Genomic DNA, 26,734 nt, shown 5'->3' on the forward strand with positions numbered 1-26,734 from the left:
TTAGGACAACTAAAGTAACAGGTTAGGAGAACTAATGTAGCAGGTTAGGATAATTAAAATAGCAGGTTAAGATAATTCATGTGTCAGGTTGGAGAACTAAGCGGGATAGGAGAATGAGGTTATGGTTAGGAAAAAGGGTTAGGCTTTGCTAAAATGCTACAAGGAAGTAACAGGTGCAACAAGGGCAGCAGGTAACCTAGCAGTTAAGAGTGTTGGGCTAGTAACCAAAAGGTCGATGGTTCGAATCCCTGCCCTGACTAGGTGAAAAATATATCGATGTGCACTTGAGCAAGGCACTTAACCCTAATTACTCATGTAAATCACTCTAGATAAGTGCGTCTGCTAAATGACTCAAATGTAAGTAGCCAAGAGCCAATACAAGAGGCGGCGGGGGTTCCCTGGGCGTTTCTTACGGAGTCTTGTCGTGGACGCGGGTCGCAGTCAGACCCTTCTCACCTGTGAATGATAAAGTGGGCGGATCATAGTTTCGATATGTCCACCCTATTTCAGCCACGCCCGGCGCAGAGACAACAGAAAGGGACATAATTGAGAAGGGAAGCACCTGCAGTACGGTTTTTGGAGTCGCGTGGAATGAGTTGCCTTTGCATACACGGAAACCGATAGAGCAACCGAATTCACTCCGTAGTGCCGACAACCGAGCAGAAGGTACGTTTTTATTTTGTATCAAGGTTACCTATCTGTCGATCCCTCTGTAATCCTCGTGGAATGAGATCTACTTGGAATATGTTAGTGCTTACTTCGAAGTCTGTTGAGGGAAGCTTTACTAGCGACGACAGACAAGTAGATTATTTTTATTAGTTCTGCGTTCATGTGCGCCTCGTCGTTTTTATTGCGAATGTAGATCGAAAGGTGAGGCGTCAAGCAGCAACCATAATACTCGACGTCAAGGTATCCTTTTAAATATCCGTCGTCACTGCTTCCGGTGTGAACGTGGTCGCTGGTAGTAAGGAGGGGACACTAGGACAGATTGAAAACTACATTGCTAGTTGATGGGCCTTGATATTGGTATTCTCTCTAGTCATTTCACATTAGTCCTGTCAAGCTTTCACGGGGACACAGTTTGAGTAAAGCTAACCTGGGTGGTAGAATCTGCAAGGCTACCTGTACAAACTATGATTACTTCCCCATGTCATGACAAGTAATTAACAAGGACAACACCCAGCCAGTGTTCCATCTTATGCTCTGCTGCCCAAACTTGTTGGCTATTCCAAACCACAGCCATCAACCCTGTAGTAAGTGCACTTTTTACGTTGACACATTTACTGTTTTGCGGAAGCTACTCTGAAAACAGTTAAGCTACCAATCGTTTCACACTGGAAGACGGCGAGCTACCCGAAATTCACTCTTAACTACAATTCGTAGTCTTGACATTTCAGATTTTTTTTTGGGGGGGGGGGGGGGTGATATATTTTTGCCTAAATGAGAATTGGGCAGGTCTGAAGTTGGAAAATATACATTTGCATATTTAAATTACTATTGGACTAAATTGAGTTCAATTCTCTCCAACACTGCCAATTTAAATTATGTTTGCTTGTCTTGGTTTGAAGTTGGAATTTGAGACCATGGATTGGTGGGAGCACAAAATGCATGCAGGCCCTGTTATGGATCTGCCCTAAGGATACAACATTTGCACACTCACATTCAAATGGTTTTGCCAGCTGAAATACTGGGTCTCGTGTTTTGAGTTGTTTCGTATGGTAAGGTGTGGCATTCAAATTGAGCCAAACCTGTATTCAGTTCAGGCCACTTGGCTGTCTGAGCTATATTGCAGAATGCAATATTCCTGGTAGGAATCTAGTCCTTCCTTGAGGACTAGACCATACACACCTTAAAATAGATTTATATGATTAGTACATGCATATCTGTTATGCAATAACATCAACAATCTTGCTTGGTTACTTCCCAACCCACTTCTTCCCTAGATACTAAAGTTGTTAATGCAGGTACTAGGAGTGTCTGGCATTAACTAGATGAGGAGACAGCCTGGTCTCAGACTACACATAACATAGTACATGTACATCTGTGGCACTCAAGTTAGTATATGTTATAGTTGTGTATGACGGAAGGTTACTTAAGGCAAAAAAATAAAGTAGGGTGGTTGGGCGGACGTGCGAATGTCTAGCAACCCAATGGTTCTGTTCAAATCTCATCACGGACAGCTTCAGCGTTTTTTGAGCAACTTTCCAACTACTCTGCAACTACTTGGCATGTTGGCTAACCTTAACCCCTAACCCCAGCTGACGTTAGCCACCTAGCTAATGTTGCTGACGACAAATTGGAATTCGTAACATAACATATGAAATGGATACATACTAGAGGTCAACCGATTATGATTTTTCGATACCGATTATTGGAGGACCCATAAATCGGTATTGGCTTTTTTTATCTGACTATTTATTTGTAATGATAATATCAATTTAGCCTCAAATAATGAAACATGTTCAATTTGGTTTAAATAATGCAAAAACCGTGTTAGAAGTAAAAGTGCAATATGTGCCATGTAAAAAAGCTAATGTTTGAGTTCCTTGCTCATGTAGTTATTAATATAGTATTTATAGGACTATTTCTCTCTATACCATTTGTATTTAATATACCTTTGACTATTGGATGTTCTTATAGGCACTATAGTATTGCCAGTGTAACAGTATAGCTTCTGTCCCTCTCCTCGCCCCTACCTGGGTTCGAACCAGGAACACAACGACAACAGCCACACTCGAAGCAGTGTTACCCATCGCTCCACAAAAGCCACGGCCCTTGCAGAGCAAGGGGAAAAACTACTCCAAGTCTCAGAGCGAGTGATGTTTGAAATACTTAACAGTTCGGTATTTTATCTAACAGGTGGCATCCCTAAGTCTAAATATTCTTGTTACATTGCACAGTCTTCAATGTTATGTCGTAATTACATACAATTCTGGAAAATTAGTTCTCAAATGAGCCAGGCTGCCCAAACTGTTGCATATACCCTGACTCTGCGTGCAATGAACGTAAGGGAAGTGACACAATTTCACCTGATTAATATTGCCTGCTAAAATATGTACTTCTGTGTATTAATTTAAAGGCATTGGTGTTTATGGTTAGGTACAGTCGTCCAACGATTGTGCTTTTTTTGCAAATGCGCTTTTGTTAAAGCATCTCCCAGTGTTGCATCGACTATATGCAACGCAGGACACTAGATTTTATTTGACCTTTATTAGATAAACTAGTAATATCATCAACCATGCGTAGTTAAAACTAGTGATTATGATAGTTTTTTGTTATTTATTAGAAGTTTAGCTAGCAACTTACGTGAATGCAGTAGAAGCCAAGGTAACAGGCAGTCCTTGTGGAGTGCAACGAGAGGCAGGTGGTTATAGCATTGGACTAGTTAACTATAAAATCTGCAGTTAACCCACTTCCTAGGCAGTCATTGAAAATAAGAATGTGTTCTTAACTGACTTGCCTAGTCAAATAAAGGTATAAAAAATAAATCTGCGCCCAAAAATACCGATTTTCGATTGTTATGGAAGCTTGAATTCGGCCCTAATTAATCGGCCATTCCGATTAATCGGTCGACCTCTAATGCATACCATTTGAGATGTAACATCTCATACTAATTGGAGTATCCCGAAATTACATTTTACTATGTTACATCTGCCCAAGAGTCAAGATTTTAAGTAGGGGTGAATTAAGCCTACCTGGAGTGCCAGATGGGTGGTGATTGCACTGTTGGGACCGTTCCAGTGTGCCATTCAATTAGGCCCAGATAGCATTTTGAAATCGTTCAAATACTGTTTAAAACCAGGTCTGAGGTCACCACTAGCCAATGTCCATCTCTGGACAGACCTGCCCTGCTGTCCTCAGCATCACGTTTCAACACCTCTACGCACTTGTCGTCTTGGCATCCATTCAATCCAGTCTTTAGCTTGGCTTGCCCTTTTAACAGACAAACGCAAGCCACCGCCATCTGCAGCAGCTTGAGCTGTAGGACTTTATTATGCTGTGTTACAGTTTTGACACAATGACTGCATAACCTAGGTAAATGATACTGGTTGGTAGCAGAGTTGGATGAGTTGCCTTACAGGATTTATAGCAGCCGTCAGGCCGCAAAGTATTGGCTGCCCCCAAGTACTTCTTAAATCCAGATCTGGACCCAATGCACGGCAATCTAATGGGGCAACTGCAAGAAGAACCATGCTGGGGTCCCTCGAGTGAATGGATAAGGAGTTGTGTGTAAGGGGTAATTCTGCCACTTTTCAACCTAATTCATTAGCTTCAGCAACTTTTAAACTTTATATTTGTACCTTTTTCACATATGTAGACCTACACTGGTATTGTGCTGGAGACGATGGAAATTAGGTTGAAAAGTGGTGTAATTGCCCTTTAATTGACACGTCATTTGAGTTGGCAGGCCAGTCATGAGTTGAAAGGTGACTAGGAAATCCTTGGCAGTCACAGCCCACTGTACGGGCTTATACTCTGATCCTCTAACACTGTATGACAATGGGTACCATCAATTGTAGATGTCATTAGTGTCCTTTTTAGACTGAAGTTAGGCGATAAGACCCTCAGGAAATTCATGTGTCAACACTGCAACACCATATCACGCAACTTCCTGTGGAAGTTGGCCCACAGTTAGCACTCTGTTTTTGAAAACCCACATTCGTGTGAAAGTGTCACATTCTCATGGTCTTGTCTGCATTTCTTCATGTCTCCCATGAGAGAACCCATTCCTCCTGTGTGTTTCAGATGGGGCTTACGTGCTTGAGATTAGCCTGTTCCCAGATCTTTGTGCCAACTTCTTGTCACTCAATGTCACGTTTGGTCTGAGTGACAAGGAGTTAGCGAGACGGCACAAACGGATCTGGGATCAGGCTAGCATGCGTGGGTCATTATGAGTGGGAACAGTTAGTCCTGATTTTAAGTTGTGTACTCACACTGGTTTACTCTGGTTTAGTAGTCCACTCCTGCTGGCACATGTAGTGGACAGCCAACAGCATGGACACAGATCCTTGAGGTGATCCTCCTCCTCCCCCTCTGTCTTTAATCAGAGCATCAGTCTGAGCCCATAATGAACTTAGACACCTGGATGTTATCGCTCTGTCCCTCGCTCTCATCCCTCTATCCCCCCTTTTCTCTTTGTCCCTCTTATTTCACACTTTCTCCCTGATAGGGGGGGACGGGTTAGACTCGCTGTTTAGTGTCACCACCTCGGGCACTGGCTGACATAATCAACACGTGGTGATGTTTTGCAGGGAAGTGGGAGAGAACCTTGCAATATATGCTGATAGATCTGGACACAGCCTCATTAGCGATCAAACAGTATAAGGCAGCGTTTACACAGGCAGCCCAATTCTGATATTTTTTTTCCCACTTATTGTTCTTTTGAACTGTCACCTAAGATCTTTTCACATCAGATCTAATTGGGCAAAAGACAAATTGGTGAGATCTGAATTTTGCTGCCTGTGTAAATGCAGCCTAAGAGGTTTAGAATTATAATGGTGGACAAGGCAACCCTGTACAGATGATGTAATCCTGACGATATTGATCTGACCTGGAATGAATGTTACCATGGAGGAAAAACTGGTTACGACTGGGCGTTGTAGTCCGTACTTGTAGCCTGAGGCCCATGAGCATGCGCACACACCCTTGAAAGGGTCATGGACTAGAGACGCAAGCAGATGGAAATAGAAATTGACCTAGAATACCTGGGCCTGTTTTCATAAAGCGCCTCAGACTAGGAGTTCTGATCTAGGATCAGCCTTTTGGATCATAATGAAAAGATTTAGGACAGGTGGGACCTTATCCTAGATCAGCAATGGGGCTACTCTGAGACACTATGAATTCAGGCCCTGTGATAAAGGGGGAAGTATTAGGTTGTGGATCTGTCTGTGTCGTTGTCAATTTAACCCGAAGAGTGACTTTTCTCAGACATGGTATCAGTTCTTAAGGGTGTGGATGAGTATAATGAAATGTCTGTCTAAACTTGCTCCAGACATTCCTCACTGGCTGTCCTGTATTCTGTTCCCCTTCAAAGGAAGTCCTCATTTGTCTTCCTCTGATTAGTCCACCGCTATTTACTTGTCCTTAAGACAATGTTATGTAATAATGTGACAGCTGGGGTGCATTCATTATGGCACACCGTAGCAAAACATTTTAGCAACAAAACAAACAAAAAAACAAGCGTTTCTTATTAGACAAAGTTCAGGTAGTCCCTTCATGTTTCATTCCATTTTCTTCTGTTTTGGTGATGAACATGATACTGGGAAAGCTATGGTGTTGAGCACTTTAACTGTCCGGTGTCCATTTTAAGACATTGTCAGCTTCATCGGGCATCAAGCAATAGTGGGAGTGTTCTGTTTTGGTTAAGGAAGAAATATCAGAATGAGAATGTGACCATGGTTGGAAGATGGGATGGTCAGGTAAACGAAAGGGGGAGGTTAAAATGCACGTATGGCACAGTGGAAGGAGAGACAAGTTACCGTGTATGTAGGGAGCACCAGGTCAATGCCCAGAAGTTGTCTCCTCTTGTAGAGGGCAGCAGGAGTGCGAAAGACCAGCTTGTAAAGGCCAAAGGTCACAATAGAAAGGTGTGTGTCTCTCTCACTGTGTTTGTGGGAATCCAATGACGTGTGCTTACACAATTCCTGATTGTCACAACCTATTTAGTCTGATCCAGTTTATGCTTGGCAAAGTCAGTCCATAACGCCTCTTACGTCTCATGAGAAAATCTACCGAGCTTACAGAGGATCATCCTCGTAATACATCCTCATAGTACAACCTCTAGCTTGCAGCCGTGTGTGAGCGTGTGCCGGCGGGGGGTGTGTGTGTGCGCCTCCTCTCGTACATGGCAGATAAGGCAAATATTCCAGACAAGCACGTTTCATGTAACGCTGGTTTACGTCACGCATAGCAATGCATTTTCAGCAAACGGGAATCGCATGTTGTGTATATGACCTGAACCTTAATGGGTTGAGTGAATTATACGCTTAAACATTTCACTCAAACTTTGTCTCAAAGTTATTAGATCCAAGGAACTGTACCTTTTAGTCATTTTGCAACGGCCCGAACTGCACCTGCATACTGTTGAGTGCCCCTCACTTTAAAGTAAGGCATTTCGACCAAAATAGTTTTGCTGGGCCGTAAACGTCTTAGTTAGCTCTGCATTTTTCTCTGGACTCCCTGTCCATCCTACAGAAGCAAATCAATTATTATCAAAAGCAAATGTCAGAAGCAAATAAATTGTTGTACAGGGAGAAGCTGAACTCTATAGGGCCGGTCATGAGTTCAGGACAAACTCCTGGCTCAAACAATGATCGTCTCTTTTTCACCGCGTGTTTCCATGACTCGTCTTTTTCCTCTCTGCTCTACAGCCACTGTTCTGGCTCACGTTCCTTTTCTCCAGCCTTCCTCCTGGTGTGGTCTTACCGTTATTGTCTTCGTCCTCCAGCCGCCATGTCGGAAGCGGACAAGTTCCTCTACAGAGATAGTGGGAAGGTCGCCAACCCCCTAGACCAGGCCGACTGGGCCACCAAGAAGCTCGTATGGATCCCTTCGGAGACGCTGGGGTTCGTGGCCGGCTCCATCAAGGAAGAGAAGGGAGAAGAGTGTGTGGTGGAGCTAGCCGACACAGGCAAGAAGGTGACGGTGAACAAGGACGATATCCAGAAGATGAACCCTCCCAAGTTCAGTAAGGTGGAGGACATGGCCGAGCTCACGTGTTTGAACGAGGCCTCGGTGCTGCACAACCTCAAGGACCGCTACTACTCTGGCCTCATCTACGTGAGTTGTTTTGCATGCTTCATATGCACATATTTAACACATGTATACAGTAAAACCCTTGACCAGAGAAATGTACATTTCTGATAAATACACAGCCCTCTGGACAACGAGTGATTTTGTAACGGCATATTATTCACGTTCGTCTTTTGCCATATTGTGAGACATTCGGGTCACAATCTTGGTACAGATGGTTACTATTGCCTGTGTGCTGAGTCTCTTGTATCTTTCAGACGTACTCTGGCCTCTTCTGTGTGGTGATAAACCCCTACAAGTACCTTCCCATCTACTCCGAGAACATCATAGAGATGTACAAGGGCAAGAAGAGACACGAGATGCCCCCTCACATCTACGCCATCACAGACACCGCTTACAGGAGCATGATGCAGGGTGAGAGAATGTGATGACACACACACACACACACACCTGTGCCCCACACACACACACACACACACACACTCACATGTATTTTCTGTCTTCTATTTCAGATCGTGAAGATCAGTCCATCCTCTGCACGTAAGCTATGTCTCTGCTCAAAATCTTCACCGTGTTTTATTTGTGCGTGTTGTCTAGCTCCTATTCAATGTTTTTTTGCCGTCTGTTCTCGTCTTCAATCAGCAACTCCTGTAATCTCGCCCTCTCATTTCTATCTAATTTCTCTCCATTTTTCTCTCTTTACTACAGAGGAGAATCAGGAGCTGGGAAGACTGAGAACACCAAGAAAGTGATCCAGTATCTGGCACACGTTGCCTCTTCCTTTAAGTCGAAGAAAGACCAGGTCAGTACCAGCCCTCCGTTTCACCTCCTCACTCCCCTTCTCCCTACACCTCCATTCTCTGTCCTCTGCAGTTGTCCTCTTCTGCTGCTCATGTTCTCACCCCCCCCTGTACTTATTCCCTGAGTCGGGGTAGTTCCGTATTCCTAACATTGCTGTTTCAGGCCCGGACCTGCCTGCCTCGCCTCCCTGCAGTCACCAGGGCCCGTATTCATAAAGTGCCTGAGGGAGTGCTGATCTAGGACCAGTTTTTTGCATTTTAGCTCTCTATATGAGTGAAATTACATGGACGGGGTGACCTGATCCTTGATCAGCACTGTCTTTATGAGTAGGGGCCCATTTGCTGACTGGGGGATTGTAATTCAACAATCCATTAACATGGAGTCATTCGTCCCTTCCAGTTGGGCGACGTTTTGTTTTTGAATTGTATGGCAAGTATTTGTGTTAAACTCTCGCTCTCTTTCTCTCTCCACCCATCGTTCCCATCTCTAGGGTGCAGCGTTAGCACATGTGAGTTAATGGCCATCTCTCCCGCTCGCCAGCGCGGTTTCCCCTTCATGTACATGCATGTTCTACTAACTGCAGTCTGTCTGCAAGCTGTGTAATGTACAGGTGAAATTATGTATTTGAGGCGTGGTGAAGGATCTTCGTGTTATATCGTAAGCCTAACTAACACCTTTAGAGATTTAGGCCTGAAGGAGTACTGCATGGTATTTCAAATGACTGCATAGTAAAGCAGATCAAGTAACAATGCTTCGGACTGTTTACACAGGTTGCCCAATTCTGATCTGCATTTTTTTTCTTCTCACTAATTGTTCAAAAGACCAATCAGATCGGAAAAATATCTGAGATGTTGGGTCAGATCAGAATTGTCCGCTTTGTAAACTCGGCCCTAGAATCAAATTTAAGCTGTGGGTAGCTAGCAGGTGTTTAGCCATCAGTAAAGTGCTTATGAGTCAGGCCACTAGTAGTAAAGGGGTGACCCAATATCATGTTTGTCTGGCCTTTATCCACCTCATCTGGTTGGTCTTAGAACAGGGGGTCATCAACAAAAGTTGATTTTATGTTTTGGATCTTACACGCCTGTGTGCTGTCTTGGGATTTCAGCGACGGTCTTGAATTCTCTCGCATGATTTTTAAGGGCTTATCTTTTTGTTTTTGTCTTGTGGACAGGAGTGTATGCTGCTTGTACTTGGGCAACCGGTCTGGTGTCACAATGTGGAACATTTAACATGAATGTGGGGGTTTATTAGGAAATTATAGCTTCCCTGGGGGGTCATACTTTCTTGGTTTGTATCATAATGGCATATCCTGCTGTTTACTGCTTACAGCCATGCACACCTGCTCATTTATAGAGGTCTATGATGAACACTGATAGAAGGCAATATACACTCGGTGGCCAGTTTCTGGTACACCACCCTGTTCACGAAAATGGCTTGCTCCTACAGACAGCAGACAACCACAGTTCCACTCCCATCAGTGCCACGCAATCACATGGGAAAACATTGCCTGGTCCAATGAATCCCGGTTCCTGTTGCGTCATGCTGATGGCAGCATGTGCATAACATGGCAGCAGTTCCACGACTAACACGTGGAGTCAATCGGGTGCTCCCAATGCTTCTCGCAAAGATTAAATGCAACGCTTGTAGCAATGAATTAAGTAGTTTCAGCATCTTACTGCATGAATGCTCATGTTGAGTCCTGCCTTCCGTCTGCCATAATGATAACATTTGCTGTGTGTGTGAGTATATTTGTAAGTGAATATACTGCATGTATATGATTTGTCACCAGGGGGAGCTAGAGAAACAACTTCTGCAGGCTAACCCCATCCTAGAGGCCTTTGGAAACGGCAAGACGGTCAAGAATGACAACTCCTCCAGATTCGTAAGCACTTTTAAAAACGTTTTTATGTCTTCGCAATTGTGTTAATGACAAGGGACCAGTATTGACTGTAACTAGATCCAGTGACACCACCACCTGTTTTCTCTCGCTCTTTCTAGGGGAAGTTCATCCGGATCAACTTTGACGTCAATGGATACATTGTGGGAGCCAACATTGAAACTTGTATCCTTTCAATCAATGAGTCTTCATAGTACTAGAAGTGTGTGTGTGTGTATATATGCCTTCAAGCTATAATTAATTAGTTGGGAAAAGCTGAGGGATGGGCCTGGATAAATAAACACACTCCAATTCATGGCCAGAGCTATGGATGCAAGGACTGCCCATCCAGGATGGCAACGTTTTTGGTTTTAGCCATGTCTCCGAACCCAAAATATAAGCTAGTTTGACTCCAATGTTTGTAAACCAATGTAAATGTTAAACACTGTCTGGCTAAGCTCATGAGGCATTTTAAGTTATTCAAGTATCAATGGGTACATATGATTTGTTTTATACGTCCAAAAGTTGATGTAGCAATTAAGGATTGTCACTTTAACATAACCAATAAGTTATGAAATAATATCTTTGTCTTATGGTGGTTTATTTGTCTTGACGAACCATGTTGCCAGATCTGCTGGAGAAGTCCAGAGCCATCCGGCAGGCTAAGGATGAAAGGGCCTTCCATGTCTTCTATTACATGCTCACGGGAGCTGGGGACAAAATGCGCTGTGAGTGAGCAACAAACTCATCTTTAACCCATGTCATTTTTGGGGGGGGTGCAGGGCAATTATTACATTTGTGGTGTTAAAAATTTTTTTTAGCAGAAACTCATATCCAAAGTGACTTAGAGGAACAATTTAGGGTTAAGTTCCTTGCTCAAGGACACATTGAACCAACGACCTTTCGGTTACTGGGCCAATGCTCTTAAACGCTAGGCTACATGCCAGCCATTATTATAATGGTGGTTAGACTGTAAAGTCTTTATTTTAAATAAAATTATATCCAGTAACACTTTACTTAAAGCCTGCAGGTATAATGCTTTAACTTGTAATAACTAAAGCATTTATAAGCCTTACTATAAGACATAAATGTGTTCTGTCTCTCTAACCAGCTGAGCTGTGTCTGGAGGACTACAACAACTACCGCTTCCTGACCCACGGGAACGTGACCATCCCTGGTCAGCAGGACCGTGACCTGTTTGTAGAGACCATGGACGCCTTCAACATCATGAGCATCCCAGAGGAGGAGCGGATAGGTACGCTAACTCACCCCTGTCACGCCTGATTCTTGGCCTGTAATACTAAAGTGTTCAAGTAGCTGTTTACAGATCAATGCAATTTACGTAAATAACTGGTAAATTGTGATTTTAATTGGTCTTGTTCTCCATCAGGTCTTCTGAAGACTGTGTCCGCCGTTCTCCAGCTGGGGAACATGAGCTTCAAGAAGGAGCGCAACTCTGACCAGGCCTCCATGCCTGACGACACAGGTACTTTACATCTGTTTCACTAATAATTTCTGGTGTTCCCCCAGGACTGGTACTAGGTTCATTAAAAATGAGTCCAGCACTAGCTCGCCTGTTTCTACTAATCAAGAGCTCCCTGGTAAAATTGAATCAGGTGTTAGTGCTGGGTTGGAACAAGTGTGTACCCTTTACTCCACAACTTGGGTCCTTAATTAGACTTTGTCTCCTGCAACCCTCCTTCATGGCTTCTACAATCCCTTACCTAATCCATTCATCCAGCACCACCCACTCACCCACCCCTTTCTCTCTCCCTCAGCGGCCCAGAAAGTGTGCCACCTGCTGGGCATGAACGTGACCGACTTCACCCGGGCCATCCTGTCCCCCAGGATCAAGGTGGGCAGGGACTATGTTCAGAAGGCCCAGACCCAGGAGCAGGCTGAGTTTGCAGTGGAGGCCCTGGCCAAAGCCTCCTACGAGAGGATGTTCCGCTGGCTGGTGATGAGGATCAACAAGGCCCTGGACAAGACCAAGAGACAGGGAGCCTCCTTCATCGGCATCCTGGACATCGCTGGCTTTGAGATCTTTGAGGTGAGCCGAAGGTCGTGGGAAAGGGGTTTGTTGGTCATTGAATACAAAACAATGGCTTGGTGTGAGTGGTCAATTGGTTTTCAAAATGTATCTTCATCTCTATTTAGATGGTGCGTGGACATCTCTGCTGCTTTCTCTCGTTAAACTTTTCATTTCTGAGTTTCCACCAAAAAGGTCTGTCTAATGAATGTGTACCTTCTGTCTTTCCCCCGCTTTCTCCTGTAGCTGAACTCGTTTGAGCAGCTGTGCATCAACTACACCAACGAGAAGCTTCAGCAGCTGTTCAACCACACCATGTTCGTCCTGGAGCAGGAAGAGTACCAGAGGGAGGGCATCGAGTGGAGTTTCATCGACTTCGGCCTGGACCTGCAGCCCTGTATCGACCTCATCGAGAAGCATGTTAGTATATTGCCACGACCTCTTCCCAAAGGGACCTGAGGCTTATGTGATTTGTTCTGTTCCAAATTACACACGTTGTCTTTGGACCACATAAACAGCAATCCATCCTTTGGTTTTGTTTACCTGGCTCCTGTCACCAAATGCAAACTTGAGCATTTTTCCCCAACATCTATGCAAGTCAATATCCCTAAAGTTGGCCTGTTTTTATTTATTTATTTATTTTAAATGTCCTGCACAACCCAACATGCACTGAATTAGTGTCTCCACAAGTAGCTGATTTTTTTTTTTTTTCTTTCCCCCCCCAAACCTTTCCCTCTGTTCCTAGGCCAGTCCTCCTGGTGTGCTGGCTCTGCTGGATGAGGAGTGCTGGTTCCCCAAGGCCACGGACAAGAGCTTTGTGGAGAAGGTGGTTCAGGAGCAGGGCAACAACCCCAAATTTCAGAAGCCCAAGAAACTCAAGGACTCTGCCGACTTCTGCATCATCCACTACGCTGGAAAAGTCAGTTTACCACTCGTGGTGTATCTTTATCTATCAATCACTAATTGGGTGGCAGAATTTGGTACTTTATGAAAGTTTTTCAGAGATCCTACAACTGGGATTTCTGAAAAACCAGGGAATTTTGCCAGAATTGATCTTTAACCTGAGCAAATTGGTTAAACCACAACTTGACAGGTCAGCCATGTGATCACAATGGTTCCTCCCCAGGTGGACTACAAGGCAGATGCGTGGCTGATGAAGAACATGGACCCCCTGAATGACAACGTGGCCTCGCTGCTTAACCAGTCCACTGACAAGTTTGTGTCGGAGCTCTGGAGAGACGGCAAGTCTCGAGATACCGAGAGCTGACGAGAGTCCGAGGGGAGGACGGCTCATAATGATGGTTATCAAATGCATGATAACCATTTATTGTGAGCCGTCCCCTCAGCAGCCTCCACAGGGTTAGAAAGTAACTGGGTTGGGCTGTAGACTCTAATAGTGTGTCACTTACTGTTGGTACATAGAACTGCATGATTGGTATTGGCCAATAGAACTGCAGCAACCTTTCTGTGTGTTTGAACTGTGGAAGTACACGGTGCAAGAAAATAACTGCAGGAAAGATGAGTTGAGTGTTCTCTATGATCCTGTTCCTCCTTGTCATTCTCCCTTTCTCTCTCTCTCTCTCTCAGTGGACCGTATTGTGGGCCTGGACAAAGTTGCTGGGATGTCTGACGGGGGGATACACGGGGCCACGAAGATCCGTAAGGGCATGTTCCGCACCGTGGGCCAGCTCTACAAGGAGCAGCTGTCCAACCTCATGACCACTCTCAGGAACACCAACCCCAACTTTGTCCGCTGCATCATCCCCAACCACGAGAAGAAGGTATGGCGTCTAGTCATTAAATCTTCCATTGCTCAATGAGTGATTTGACTAAACTTAAATAATAAATATATGAGGCACAGGCTTCAGCACATGTACTATAAAAATAATATTTAAAATCCTGACTCTAAACTTTATCACTGTCAGGCTGGTAAGCTGGAGCCCCATCTGGTTCTGGACCAGCTGAGGTGTAATGGAGTTCTGGAGGGAATCCGTATCTGCAGACAGGGCTTCCCCAACCGCATCGTCTTCCAGGAGTTCAGACAGAGGTAACCACGGAAACATGTCTTTGTGGTCATCTCCTTCCTGTTTATCAGCTTCACTGAGCAGACTAGCCTGTTACTGCTTATCAGTGTCTAATCTTCTTAAACTTCTCTTGTTTTCCCAGATATGAGATCCTCACTCCCAGCGCCATTCCCAAGGGATTCATGGACGGCAAACAAGCCTGTGTGCTCATGGTAAGAGGCGTCAGACCAAACCATTGTTCACCAGTCTTCCAATGTGAATCCCAAATGTCATCCTCTCTCCTTCCTCTTCCCAGATCAAGGCCCTAGAGCTGGATTCCAACCTGTTCCGGATTGGCCAGAGTAAGGTGTTTTTCCGGGCTGGCGTCTTGGCCCACCTGGAGGAGGAGAGGGACATTAAGATCACTGACATCATCATCAGCTTCCAGTCCTGGTGTCGTGGATACGTGGCCCGCAAGTAAGGAACTCTTCATTTAGAGCAGTAACTAGCAGGTTACTTATGAGGTTTGGCTTATGGTTTTATACTGTGTATTAGTTGGTGTGTGTGAGCGCGCTACATACACATACTCCAATAACATCATGTAGGTTGATTGAGGTTCTCTTTTTCTGTCTCCAGAGCCTTCACGAAGAGACAGCAGCAGCTGACTGCTATGAAGGTGATCCAGAGGAACTGTGCTGCTTACCTCAAACTCAGGAACTGGCAGTGGTGGAGGCTCTTCACCAAGGTACACGCACTGTTTCAAATCCATATGGGACCATCCTAATATCAGTGTTGCAGACCTCATCCCCTACTCCTCAGCTACTTGCATTGTCCTGAGTCCCCGTCCTCTTCCCCTACTCCCCCAGGTGAAGCCTCTGCTGCAGGTGACCAGGCAGGAGGAGGAGATGCAGGCTCGGGAGGATGAGCTGGAGAAGACCAAGGCGAGGCAGCAACAGACCGAGGAGCAGCTGCAGGAGTTCGAGGCCAAGCAGCAACAGGTAGCAATTCTATTTCTATGGATTGGACTGAGCCCCAATGCAAGGTCATGACCACTAACATTGAGTGGCTGCCAACACACTGACTCTACTCGAGCCACTTTAATAATGGGAATTGATGTAAAATATATCACTAGCCACTTTAAACGATACTACTTAATATAATGTTTACATACCCTACATTACTCATCTCATATGTATATACTGTACTCGATATCATCTACTGTATCTGGTCTATGCCGTTCTGTACCATCACTCATTCATATCTTTATGTACATATTCTTTATCCCTTTACACTTTGTGTATAAGGTAGTAGTTTTGGAATTGTTAGATTACTCTTTGGTTATTACTGAATTGTTGGAACTAGAAGCACAAGCATTTTGCTACACTCACATTAACTTCTGCTAACCATGTGTATGTGACAAATACATTTGATTTAGATTTGACTGGTCCACTCAATGATTATGAATTGGTGTGTTTCAATGACTTGTTGGGGTGGTTTCCCAGACTAGTCCTGGACTAAAGGGTTTAACTGAGATGCTCCATTGAGTTTGCTACTTAGTCCAAGGCTTAATAAGTCCAGGAACTCACCCCTAGTGTCTTATACATTGTCGGTGGATGGAGTGAGTAACTTTCATACTGTTTAACACCATAGTATCATAAACCAACCAGCATTCCAGCCTTGAATCATTGCCCTGTTTATAACGCATGTGCCCCCACCACCACGACCAGCTGAATGCAGAGAAGCTAGCCCTGCAGGAGCAGCTGCAGGCGGAGACGGAGCTGTGTGCCGAGGCGGAGGACATGCGCTCCAAGCTGGCCACCAGGAAGCAGGAGCTGGAGGAGATCCTCCACGACCTGGAGTCCAGAGTAGAGGAGGAAGAGGAGAGGGTCACCCAGCTACAGACCGAGCGGAAGAAGATGCAGACCAACATTACGGTAGATTTAAAAATATATATATTTATGGTGGACTGACTTTCCCTTGTTAATTAAGCCTTGTGGTCCAAACCTGTCAGTCACATGTAAATAGTAAGATATTACCTTTATTTCTCCTATTAAATTGCCTTCGCAAATTGTCAATTTTAACTTTTCATTTTCCCTTCCATTTCACCCTCAAAGGGTGTGGTACTTAATGAACTTTGAGAGGAAGGGAGTGATGGCAGGAATTGAGGTGAAAATGTCTGAAATGAAACATTCCATCTCTCGCACTCTCTGTAGGACCTGGAGCAGCAGCTGGATGAGGAGGAGGCAGCCAGGCAGAAGCTGCAGCTGGAGAAGATGACCACCGATGCCAAGCTGAAGAAGATCGAGGAGAATGTCATGGTGCTGGATGACCAGAACAACAAACTCAATAAGGTTTGTTGATGTGTTAACTTTTTTTTTTTTTCAGATTGCTGGAAGAATAAAATAATCACTTGGGCAATAATTCTTTCCAGCAATAAAGCAAGTAATCATGGACTCGTTTTTAAGAGTAAATTACTGTTTGGCATTCAGGGACTAGGTGTTCATCTTTGAATGTAATATCCGGTAGTGCTCTTATGGTTCAGACATTGTGTAACCTTCTGGGATTGTTTGTGACTGTGTGGGGTTATTTGTTTTGCAGGAGAAGAAGCTGTTGGAGGAACGTATCTCTGAGTTCACCACCAACCTGACTGAGGAGGAGGAGAAGTCCAAGAGCCTGCAGAAACTCAAGAACAAGCACGAGGCCATGATCACTGACCTGGAGGGTAGGTGGACCATAGACCGACAATGACATAAATTCTATGTTTGAGGTGAACCACTTTTCCTTGTCTCTTATCCTTCGTCTGTACTGATCTGAAAAGTGCCGGTGAGAGCAATCTGAGACCCGGACAGACCACTTTAAATTATTGAGACAACCCTGGTTTCCCATCCCTCACCAGACCGGCTGAGGAAGGAGGAGAAGAGTCGTCAAGAGCTTGAAAAGAACCGCAGGAAGCTGGAGGGAGACTCCACGGAGCTGAATGACCAGATGGCTGACCTGCAGGCCCAGATAGCTGAGCTCCGAGCCCAACTGGCCAAGAAGGAGGAGGAGCTAATGGCTGCTCTTGCCAGGTGAGGGAAGGGAAAACGCATGATTAGAGAAAGGGCCTAAATTCTATTTCTGATTGTGTATCAAAAGTATTTGACGTTTTTCGCAATGATTCATTATAGGCTGCGTGTATGATGAAAAACGCAGGCCACTTTCAATTGGCTTGTGGCCCATATTTGGTTGGCTTGAACGAGATTTTACTTTCCATTGAAAGAGTTTGATCTGCTGTTAGGATCTCATTGAGCCCATACAGTAAAACCAAAGTCTACAAAATAGTCTTGTATGACTTTAATTTCAATGCTTTACACTCTAACCCCCATCCCCCTTCGCTCCCCACCACCCTCCAGGATTGAGGAGGAGGCCGCGGCCAAGAACACAGCCCAGAAGAAGATCCGGGAGCTGGAGGCCCAGCTTTCTGAGCTGCAGGAGGACCTGGAGCTGGAAAGGGCTGCGAGGGCCAAGGCTGAGAAACACCGCAGGGACCTGGGAGAGGAGCTGGAGGCTCTGAAGACTGAGCTGGAGGACACACTGGACTCTACTGCAACACAGCAGGAGCTCAGGTACTGGGAGCACACACACACAGTTGGTGAAGGACAGCAATATGGTGGTTTGCTATGCGTAAATGTTTTAGTAATAGACAATTACCCATTTGAAGACCTATGGTGCAATCCCCTCTTTCTCCTCCATCCTGTTCAGAACCAAGCGTGAGACTGAGGTGACTCAGCTCAAGAAGGTTTTGGAGGACGAGGCCAAGGTGCACGAGCTGCAGGTGGCCGACATGAGGCACAAACACAACCAGGCCTTCGACGAGCTCAACGAACAGCTGGAGCAGGCCAAGAGGGTGAGAACTCACTTAAACTGAATTATACTGTTCATGTGTAGGCATTATGGGAAGTCATCTTTTTTGGGGGGGAGGCATATGGTTCTCCTACATGACCGTGTGAATGGTGGAATCTGTATTTTCATTTTATATTTACCTGACGGTTAACCGGTCAGCCCGTAACATTGAACATTTTACTGTAATAGTTTGTATTTCATATTGAAGTCTTCATCTGTGTGTGTGTACAACATGAGCTTTCTCTGAAGTTAAACATGCTGTACATTCTAGTATTTCGGTAGAGAACCGCCTGTGTAACCTCCCGCCCATGTGTCTGCTCGTTCAGAACAAGGCGTCAGTGGAGAAAGCCAAGCAGGCTATGGAAAGCGAACATAATGAGCTGGCCATCGAGCTGAAGACCCTGACCCAGGGGAAGAGTGAGTCGGAGCAGCGCAGGAAGAAGGCTGAGACCCAGGTCCAGGAACTGCAGATCAAACACACTGAGAGCGAGAGGCAAAGGAAGGAGCTGGCTGACAAGGTGGCCAAGATGCAGGTAGGTGTGGACTGGATCTTGGCTGTAGCTGATGGGGAAAGGGAATGGTAAGAGGGTGGATGAATGGGAATTTGAAAGTATTATTATGTTGGGTTGGTGGATGGCTAGATGAACGTTATACAACTTTATTTGTCACTTGCACCGACTACAACAGGTAGTGTGTGAAATGCTTGCTTACGAGCCCTTAACTCCATTTCTTGAGGTTAGTAGAGGTAATTTGTACGTGTTGGTAGGGGGGACTGCATAGATAAACGGCAAGTAGCAGCAGTGTAAAAGCAAGGGGGATAATGGATGATGGTGAGTGTTTGTATATTAGGGATAATGGATTGATGTGGCTAAATCCTCCTCCTGTGTCTTGTCTCTAGTCTGAGCTGGACAACGTCAACAGCGTGTTGAGTGTGGTGGAGGGCAAGTCCATCAAGGCAACTAAAGACTGTTCCACTGTGGAGTCTCAACTGCAGGATGTACAGGTACGGTCACACACGCCCATGTTGTGCTGTTTAGAAATGGCCACACACACACACTGTAACCTTTCTTTCCCTTCCTTTTGTCCTCTTTTCTAGGCGCTGCTCCAGGAGGAAACGCGTCAGAAGCTCTCCTTCTCCACTCGTCTGCGTCAGATGGAGGAGGACCAGAACAACCTGAGGGAGACGCTGGAGGAAGAGGAGCAGGGCAAGAAGAACACGGAGAAGCAGCTCTACACCCTCCAAGCTCAGGTTAGTACCAGCTCTACACCCTCCAAGCTCAGGTTAGTACCAGCTCTACACCCTCCAAGCTCAGGTTAGTACCAGCTCTACACCCTCCAAGCTCAGGTTAGTAGCAGCTCTACACCCTCCAAGCTCAGGTTTCTAGCACCTTCCTGTCCCTCTACCTCTATAATACTATCCAGTTTTGTTGCCCCTATCGTGCATGTATTACACACCTCACTGAATGCTTACAGAAGTCTTTCTATATTCTCTCAATCAAATCCCCTGCTTGAACTCTGCCACCTCGTACGCCAGGACATACAGACCATGACGTCTGAGGCACTTCATGTATTTTACATATTGACACGACCTTGATGCTTTAGCGTGACCAATCAGCTCTTCATGTCATGTGCATCTCTTCCTTTCCCCTTTTTACCTCTCTACCAAACATCTCATACACGTCTCTTACCCTCAGCTGACGGAGATGAAGAAGAAGATGGAGCTGGAGACCCAGTCCCTGGAGGGGGCGGAGGAGAACAAGAAACGGATGCAGCGGGAGCTGGAGGGCGTGGTCCAACAGCTGGAGGAGAAGGCATCGGCCTACGACAAGCTGGACAAGACCAAGACTCGTCTGCAGCAGGAGCTGGATGACATGATGGTGGACCAGGACAACCTCAGGCAGACTGTGTCCAACCTGGAGAAGAAGCAGAAGAAGTTTGACCAGGTGAATGGGTTGATGGGTGATTAATGGCATAGAGGTTCTATAGCAGAGGTGGGCAGTGAGCACCTCTGGTCCTGGATGGCCAAAGACTGGAACCTCTGCAGCCCTCAAGGACTAGATAACCCTGTTTTTAGAGGCTTATTTGCTAGATTGACTCACTGGCCCATGACAAGCGATTCATAAAATGAACCTGTAATGATTGATCTATGCATCATATGATGTATTGATCAATCATTTCCGGTTCAAATTTGCTTTGAGTCAAATCTAATTTTTGTTTTGATATAGTGCTCAATTGTCTTACTGAAATACCTTCTCGCCTGTCCTGATAACAGATGCTGACTGAGGAGAAGACCATTTCCAGCCGGAATGCTGAGGAGAGGGACCGGGCTGAGGCAGAGGCCAGGGAGAAGGAAACGCGGGCCCTGACTCTGACCCGCGAGCTGGAGACTATTAAGGACCTGAAGGGTGAACTGGACCGGGCCAACAAGGTCCTCAAGGCAGAGATGGAGAACCTGGTCTCATCGAAGGACGACGTCGGTAAAAGTGTAAGTCTGATCACAGATGTTGTAGAACTCTCTAGAAGGATAGTGGAACTATTGATAGTGGGTGACTCAAGTTCTCACTTCATTGCGTCCTGTCTTCTAGACTCCTAAAAATGCAAGCCCAGTCCGACCTTCTCCAATGTGTTTTGCTAAGGTGGCAAATCGGGAGGATTTGAGGATAGGAACTTTTCCAAACGCTGCAAAATGTGAATGCACCAAACTCCCTCATTCATCCTTTTCTCTTGGTGCAGGTCCACGAGCTGGAGAAAGCGAAGCGGGCCATGGATCAACAGCTGGAGGAGATGCGTGTGCAACTGGAGGAGCTGGAGGATGAGCTGCAGACCACGGAGGATGCCAAGCTGCGTCTGGAGGTCAACATGCAGGCCATGAAGGCCCAGTCCGACAGGGACCTGCAGGCCAGAGATGAGCAGGGTGAAGAGAGGAGGAAGCAGCTGGTCAAACAGGTACTGGGGTTGTGTTCATTACATACCACTTGGAAGAAAACAGTCTGAAACCGGAAGAGACTACTTATCCAATAAAAAATGCTTATTGAAAAAAAAACTTGAACCTACTAAATACAACCATGGCTCTGTGTGATGTTCGCCAGGTGCGTGAGATGGAGACTGAGCTGGAGGATGAGCGCCGGCAGAAAGTCCTGGCCACGGCTGCTAAGAAGAAGCTGGAGGCGGACCTGGGAGAGCTGGAGGCGGGCATCGACATGGCCAACAAGGGCCGTGACGAGGCCCTCAAACAGCTGAAGAAACTGCAGGTAATACAGAGGCACGCACACAGGAGGGCAGTGATTTTTGAATTACTCAGCTTTTACTGGCATTTCCAGGATTGTCCGCTAGTGTTGCTGCATGTAGGATTTTTTTTTGTAATTGACACACCGTTCCAATCAATTAAAAGGTGTTGGCTTGGCAATTGCTAGACCTGGGTCCGAGTCTTGGTCTGCGCTACCCCCCTGATTCTTTTTCCACTTCAACTGGTCGACGTCCCAAGGGTCCCAGATAACACGTTTGTTCAACAGTCCGTGCTTTCTCCACTTGGTGGGTGTGGCAGGGGTATGGCGTGATGAATTACTTAAAGGGCAGCGGCCATGCTTAGTATTCCACAACCCAACCCCCTTTGTCAACTTGTCATTCGGAACAGCACTTTGTTTAATTGACATTCCACTTTGTTTCGTACTGAATGCAGCCTGAGCGGCATTTCTCAAGGACGGTTGATGCCCAGTTTGTAAAGTTACACATGTTCAGAAGTGCTGATGAGAAAAGAAAAACGATAGGGAGGAGGATTTGTGGGTGGGCCCTAGAGGGAACATTCTTTGCCTGAACTAGATGGTGGTTCCCAGAAAATGGTTCTTGTCTCTAGCGGAGACCACCTGGGCAGAGATATGCCTTCTGCAGGTTGAGAGATTCATGTGTCTATTTAAGGTTGTGGTTCCTCAGCAGGCTGACCGTGAGCTTGGTTAGGTGTCGGATGTAGCTGACAATTGTCTCACTAAACTGTGAAGGAGACTGTTCCCAGTTGTGATGCTTGTGAGAATCCGCTGGAAGACCTGATCTGGGTCTTGCGGGGTGACGCTGCTGTTTTTTTTTGAGGAGAATCGGGAGCTTAAACAGAGTTTGGAAGGGCCAGATCCACTGGTTTTGTCACTTGCGGTTGAACGTTCCTGTCGCATGGAGGCCGAGTGCGTCTCCTGTTAAGGTGGAGGAAAGTGAAGATGTGGCTAGCGGTTTCCCTCCAGTGAGCACTCTGGACTGAGCAAAGAGGTGTTGGGGAACGCGGTTGTTCCTAGTGAGTTTTCTGAAGTTGGTTAATGTTCACTTGTCCCTGGTGGTTGCTCCAAGTCTCATCGGCGCTTGCATATCAGATGGCGCTTGTGACATAGGCCTAGTTAATGGAGTTGGTCTCAGTTTAGAACCAGAGGGGTCACAGCTGGTCCCTTGAACAAACCATGTTAGACTTCTGGCAGGAAGTAATTACCTGAGTGCAGAGCAGTGTGTTTTGCTTTTGGTTTTAACTTCTTTAGTGGCTTGATCTCGCACACACGGTAACCTTCTCTATGCACCACAAGTGAGCTGAAAACGTGTTTAACAGCTGCTAGAAGGTTTACACCGACACAAACGCAGTTCACGACTCACTATAAATTAGGCCGTGTGCAGTCTTTTTCGGTAGTGACACCAAGCCCTACAGTCTGTGGTACTTGACTCAGTCCTTTGTGGTTCTCTCCTCCTGTACAGGCCCTGTTGAAAGATCAGATGAGGGAGCTGGAGGATCTGCGTCTCTCCAGGGAAGAGGCCCTCAACATGGCCAAGGAGCACGAAAAGAAGCTCAAGGCAATAGAGGCTGACACCATCCGTCTCCAGGAGGTATTCCCCGTCTGTCTGCAGGTCTCCTTCGCTCGCTGTCCCCACCCCCACTGTCCATGTTCTTCTGCTCCTCATGACGGACTCCTCTCAATCTTCCATAGGAGTTGGCGTCTGCTGAGCGAGTCAAGAAACAGGCCCAGACAGAGAGGGATGAACTGCAGGACGAGCTCACCGGCCACAACTCTAAGAAGTACAGCTCACACCACCCTAGAAACACTGAAATTGCATTAAATTTGCATGGAATCTGCCATTTCTGTGGTGGTGGCCTTCTTCCCAACCAAAATGTATCTCTCACCCCCTCTCACTCAGTTCCCTGACGGTGGATGAGAAGAGGAGGCTGGATACTCGTATCGCTAAGCTAGAGGAGGAATTGGAGGAGGAGCAGTTGAACACAGAGATGGTCAACGACCGCTTGAGGAGAAATATGCTGCAGGTAATGAACTGATCGCAAAGCTGAGGAGCTGCACCGAGAAAGTATTTCAATTTTATCTGGGTTAGTCACAAGGGAAAGGGGGAAGAGGGAGTCTGGTTGAAGAATAATTGTTCTGTTTATGTAGTGTTTCAACCTGAATCGTTAGAGCTCTATTTATAGTAGAAGTACTCAATTGAGACAAATGCACCATGTTTAAAGTTATGGGCTGGCCACGACATTGTCCAGTTCATCTCGATGCATAGTCTTTTCCATACCTCTACACACTCTGCCCTAGACCGACCAGCTGGTCACGGAGTTGACAGCGGAGCGCAGTACCGCCCAGCGCCTGGAGGGGACCCAGGCCCAGCTGGACCGGCAGAACAAGGAGCTGAAGCTCAAGCTGCAGGAGCTAGAGGAGACTGTAAAGTCCAGGTACAAGGCCTCTATCACTGCCCTGGAGGCCAAGATACTGCAGCTGGAGGAGCAACTGGACTTGGAGTCCAAGTAAGTAAAAACCATTGGCTCGGTCTCCCTTGGTCCTTCCTCACGTCCTCTCTCCTTGCTTCCTTATCAATGTATTGTCCCTCCCCTTTGACCTCCTATGAATTTTGAGAAGCAGGTTAGGAGAAAATGCCCCGTTACATGAGTCATGTCTTGACTTTTCTTTTTTCTGTTCTAAGGGAGCGTCAGCAATCGTCCAGGCTGGTCAGGCGTGCTGAGAAGAAGCTGAAGGAGGTGCTGCTGCAGGTGGAGGACGAGAGACGCAACACGGAGCAGTACAAAGCAGAGGTGGGTCCTCTCTGCATAGAAGTAGATCAGTTACCCCTTTATCAGTAGCACCATGGGTGTATATCAGTGGAGGCTGCTGAATTGCTAGAATGGAGTGAATGGCATCAAACCCATGGAAGCCATATGTTTGTATTTGATACCGTTCTGTTTTCTGTTTGGAGTGAACGGTTTCTGTTACAAAACAAACGTTTTGCAACAGACTAAACATTTTCCAATGGAAACCGATGAATGAATATACCCCAGATAATCTGTTTGAACCTGTCCTGAATCTGTGCTGATATCTGGAAAACAACCAGAAACCACATGCTGTATAGATGCAGCCCCTGAACCACCTTGAACAGTTACTGTATAGCCTCCATAGATGAAGGATACATAGATTTGCAGCCACTGATCGAACATCCTCTGCCTGTACTCCACAGGCGGACAAGGCGAACAACCGCACACGTCAGCTAAAGCGTCAGCTGGAGGAGGCAGAGGAGGAAGTGACACGGGCCAACGCCAACCGCCGGAAGCTGCAGAGGGAGCTTGAGGATGCCACTGAGTCGCAAGACGCCGTGACCCGAGAGGTCAGCACCCTGAAGAGCAAGCTCCGGTATGGTCGTCCCTCCAACCTCTATTCATTGGTGGAGTGTTCCACAAGGTTTAGTTAGAAATGGATTGTGTGGAGTGGGGTTTCCTAAACTCGGTCCTGTGGCACGCCCTGGGTGCACGGTTTGGTTTTTGCCCCAGGTGTAGAGTATGCATGTCAGGTAGAATAGGGGATTGTGTTGAATCTATTTGTAACATTTCTTTTGGCAACATTCTGAACTCATGAATGTTGTTTTTGGCACCTTCTTACAGAAGTACAATGTGTTACTGGGCCTGACTTTGAACAAGCATAAAAGGATCTCAATGTATTACTTTAAGTAATTGCACAGTCATAAAACCTGTTACCAAATATCTCTGTGGTTGATTTTACTCTTTGCAGGCGCGGGGACTTGCCTTTAAACATGCGCCGGGTCATGAATCGCACGGGCATGGGGGACAGTGATGAGGAGATGGATCTGCCCAGCGACGCATCCAAGCCTATACCTGAGTGAGATGAACGTGACAGGAGAGCAGCCAACTTTTACAGGGACCATACTGGAAATGCAACATCTCTCATAGCTATAGAATGAACTATTTAAATCTGACTGCTCATTCAGCCAGGCTTGCGATCATACAAATAATTCTATACCAAGATTTATACTTATTCTCTTCAATGTCCATTTTTGACTATCTGTTTTGTTCAGGTAGATCTGAGATCGTTCTCCTGGATTTACTAATGCACATTTGAAATCTGTACAACGCAGTTTGTGCAAAACAAATCTGTGGCCAAATTGATATATTTTGTTATGAACGTGACTTTTTAAAACGTTTTTTTACAAATGTATGTGACATTCTCGATCCATTTTTGTGCTCTGCCATCTTCATTATACAAAGTATATTATTCAGACATGGTTTAGCAGCTTAAATTGTTAGTGTGGCTAGAATACACCAAAAAAAAAACTGGAACTTGTGTGATACTGTTTCTGCTGTCTTTTGCTGTGCACATAGATTTATTTTCTTTATGGATGCAGTAATTTAATATGGTTTAGTGTTTTTTTTTTTACTGCTATTATCTGCACGCACAGCTATACTTCTCTATTAATCCACATATTGTAGTACTTGCATCACGTTAGGACACGAGGTTTGCACACAGTTATTCCATCTGCTGATAGAGCCTGCACTTTATATGTAACGGTCACACTGGAGTAAAGTTTGTGCATACACTGAGAAGAACTACAGCCTTAACACTTGCAAATCGTATTATGCTGAAGTGTGTGTGTGGGGAGGGGTCTTTTCCGATGGTAATTGGTGTCTTGAAATTGACTGCTTTGCGTTGATCCATGTGCTCTGCTAAATAGGGAAAATGGTGGTGGGTTAGATGGCACACTGTTCTTTGCACATGGGTGGCAGTGAATACTACATGGTGTGAATTCTACTTAATATCTAAGACTAGATACTCTTTAATCTAGCTCTGTCACTTTAATTTGCTTTTATCGCACTTTCACATATTTTAATTATTGAGTGCTTATAGATATTCTGCAAGCTATAGTAGGGATGGCTGCTTTTGCTAAATTTTCACTCCGGTTTAATGAATTGTAACTGAGGGGTATATTGACTTATTTCAGAGTATTTTGTATTTTATCAGATGCTATGTTTCAATAAAGTTATATTTTAAATGGAAATGACTGCAATATTTGTAACCCTGAAATTAATAGTGATGCAGTGAATAATATTCACACTAACGGAATAAACAGTTTTAACCTCTAAGC

General features: G+C 45.6%; 1 protein-coding gene across 4 annotated transcripts; it reads left to right on the forward strand.

Moving 5' to 3' along the window:
- The first annotated feature begins 407 nt into the window (after positions 1-407).
- LOC118364819 (myosin-9-like) lies at positions 408-26,647 on the forward strand. 4 transcript variants are annotated; one of them, XM_052490339.1, is made up of 41 exons: positions 408-666; positions 7,371-7,779; positions 8,010-8,166; positions 8,265-8,292; positions 8,461-8,554; positions 9,044-9,061; positions 10,343-10,435; positions 10,552-10,615; positions 11,059-11,157; positions 11,541-11,684; positions 11,820-11,915; positions 12,208-12,479; positions 12,705-12,878; positions 13,204-13,377; positions 13,585-13,699; positions 14,046-14,239; positions 14,384-14,505; positions 14,625-14,694; positions 14,778-14,938; positions 15,098-15,206; positions 15,328-15,459; positions 16,189-16,395; positions 16,675-16,812; positions 17,060-17,183; positions 17,358-17,529; positions 17,854-18,066; positions 18,203-18,347; positions 18,670-18,876; positions 19,242-19,346; positions 19,440-19,592; positions 20,038-20,286; positions 20,616-20,828; positions 21,077-21,289; positions 21,433-21,594; positions 23,069-23,197; positions 23,299-23,387; positions 23,507-23,630; positions 23,905-24,113; positions 24,290-24,398; positions 24,818-24,990; positions 25,366-26,647. In XM_052490339.1, exons 2-41 carry the CDS (start codon positions 7,453-7,455, stop codon positions 25,475-25,477), a joined length of 5,889 nt encoding a protein of 1,962 aa, XP_052346299.1. In that variant the 5' UTR covers positions 408-666; positions 7,371-7,452; the 3' UTR covers positions 25,478-26,647. The 4 variants fall into 4 exon arrangements, with proteins under 4 accessions (XP_052346299.1, XP_052346300.1, XP_052346297.1 ...); XM_052490340.1 differs by having other exon boundaries at positions 409-666; positions 7,448-7,779; XM_052490337.1 differs by lacking the exon at positions 408-666 and adding an exon at positions 1,089-1,253 and having other exon boundaries at positions 7,448-7,779.
- Positions 26,648-26,734: the final 87 nt, after the last annotated feature.

This window comes from Oncorhynchus keta, chromosome 32, assembly GCF_023373465.1.
Source record: "Oncorhynchus keta strain PuntledgeMale-10-30-2019 chromosome 32, Oket_V2, whole genome shotgun sequence".
Taxonomy (NCBI): domain Eukaryota; kingdom Metazoa; phylum Chordata; class Actinopteri; order Salmoniformes; family Salmonidae; genus Oncorhynchus; species Oncorhynchus keta.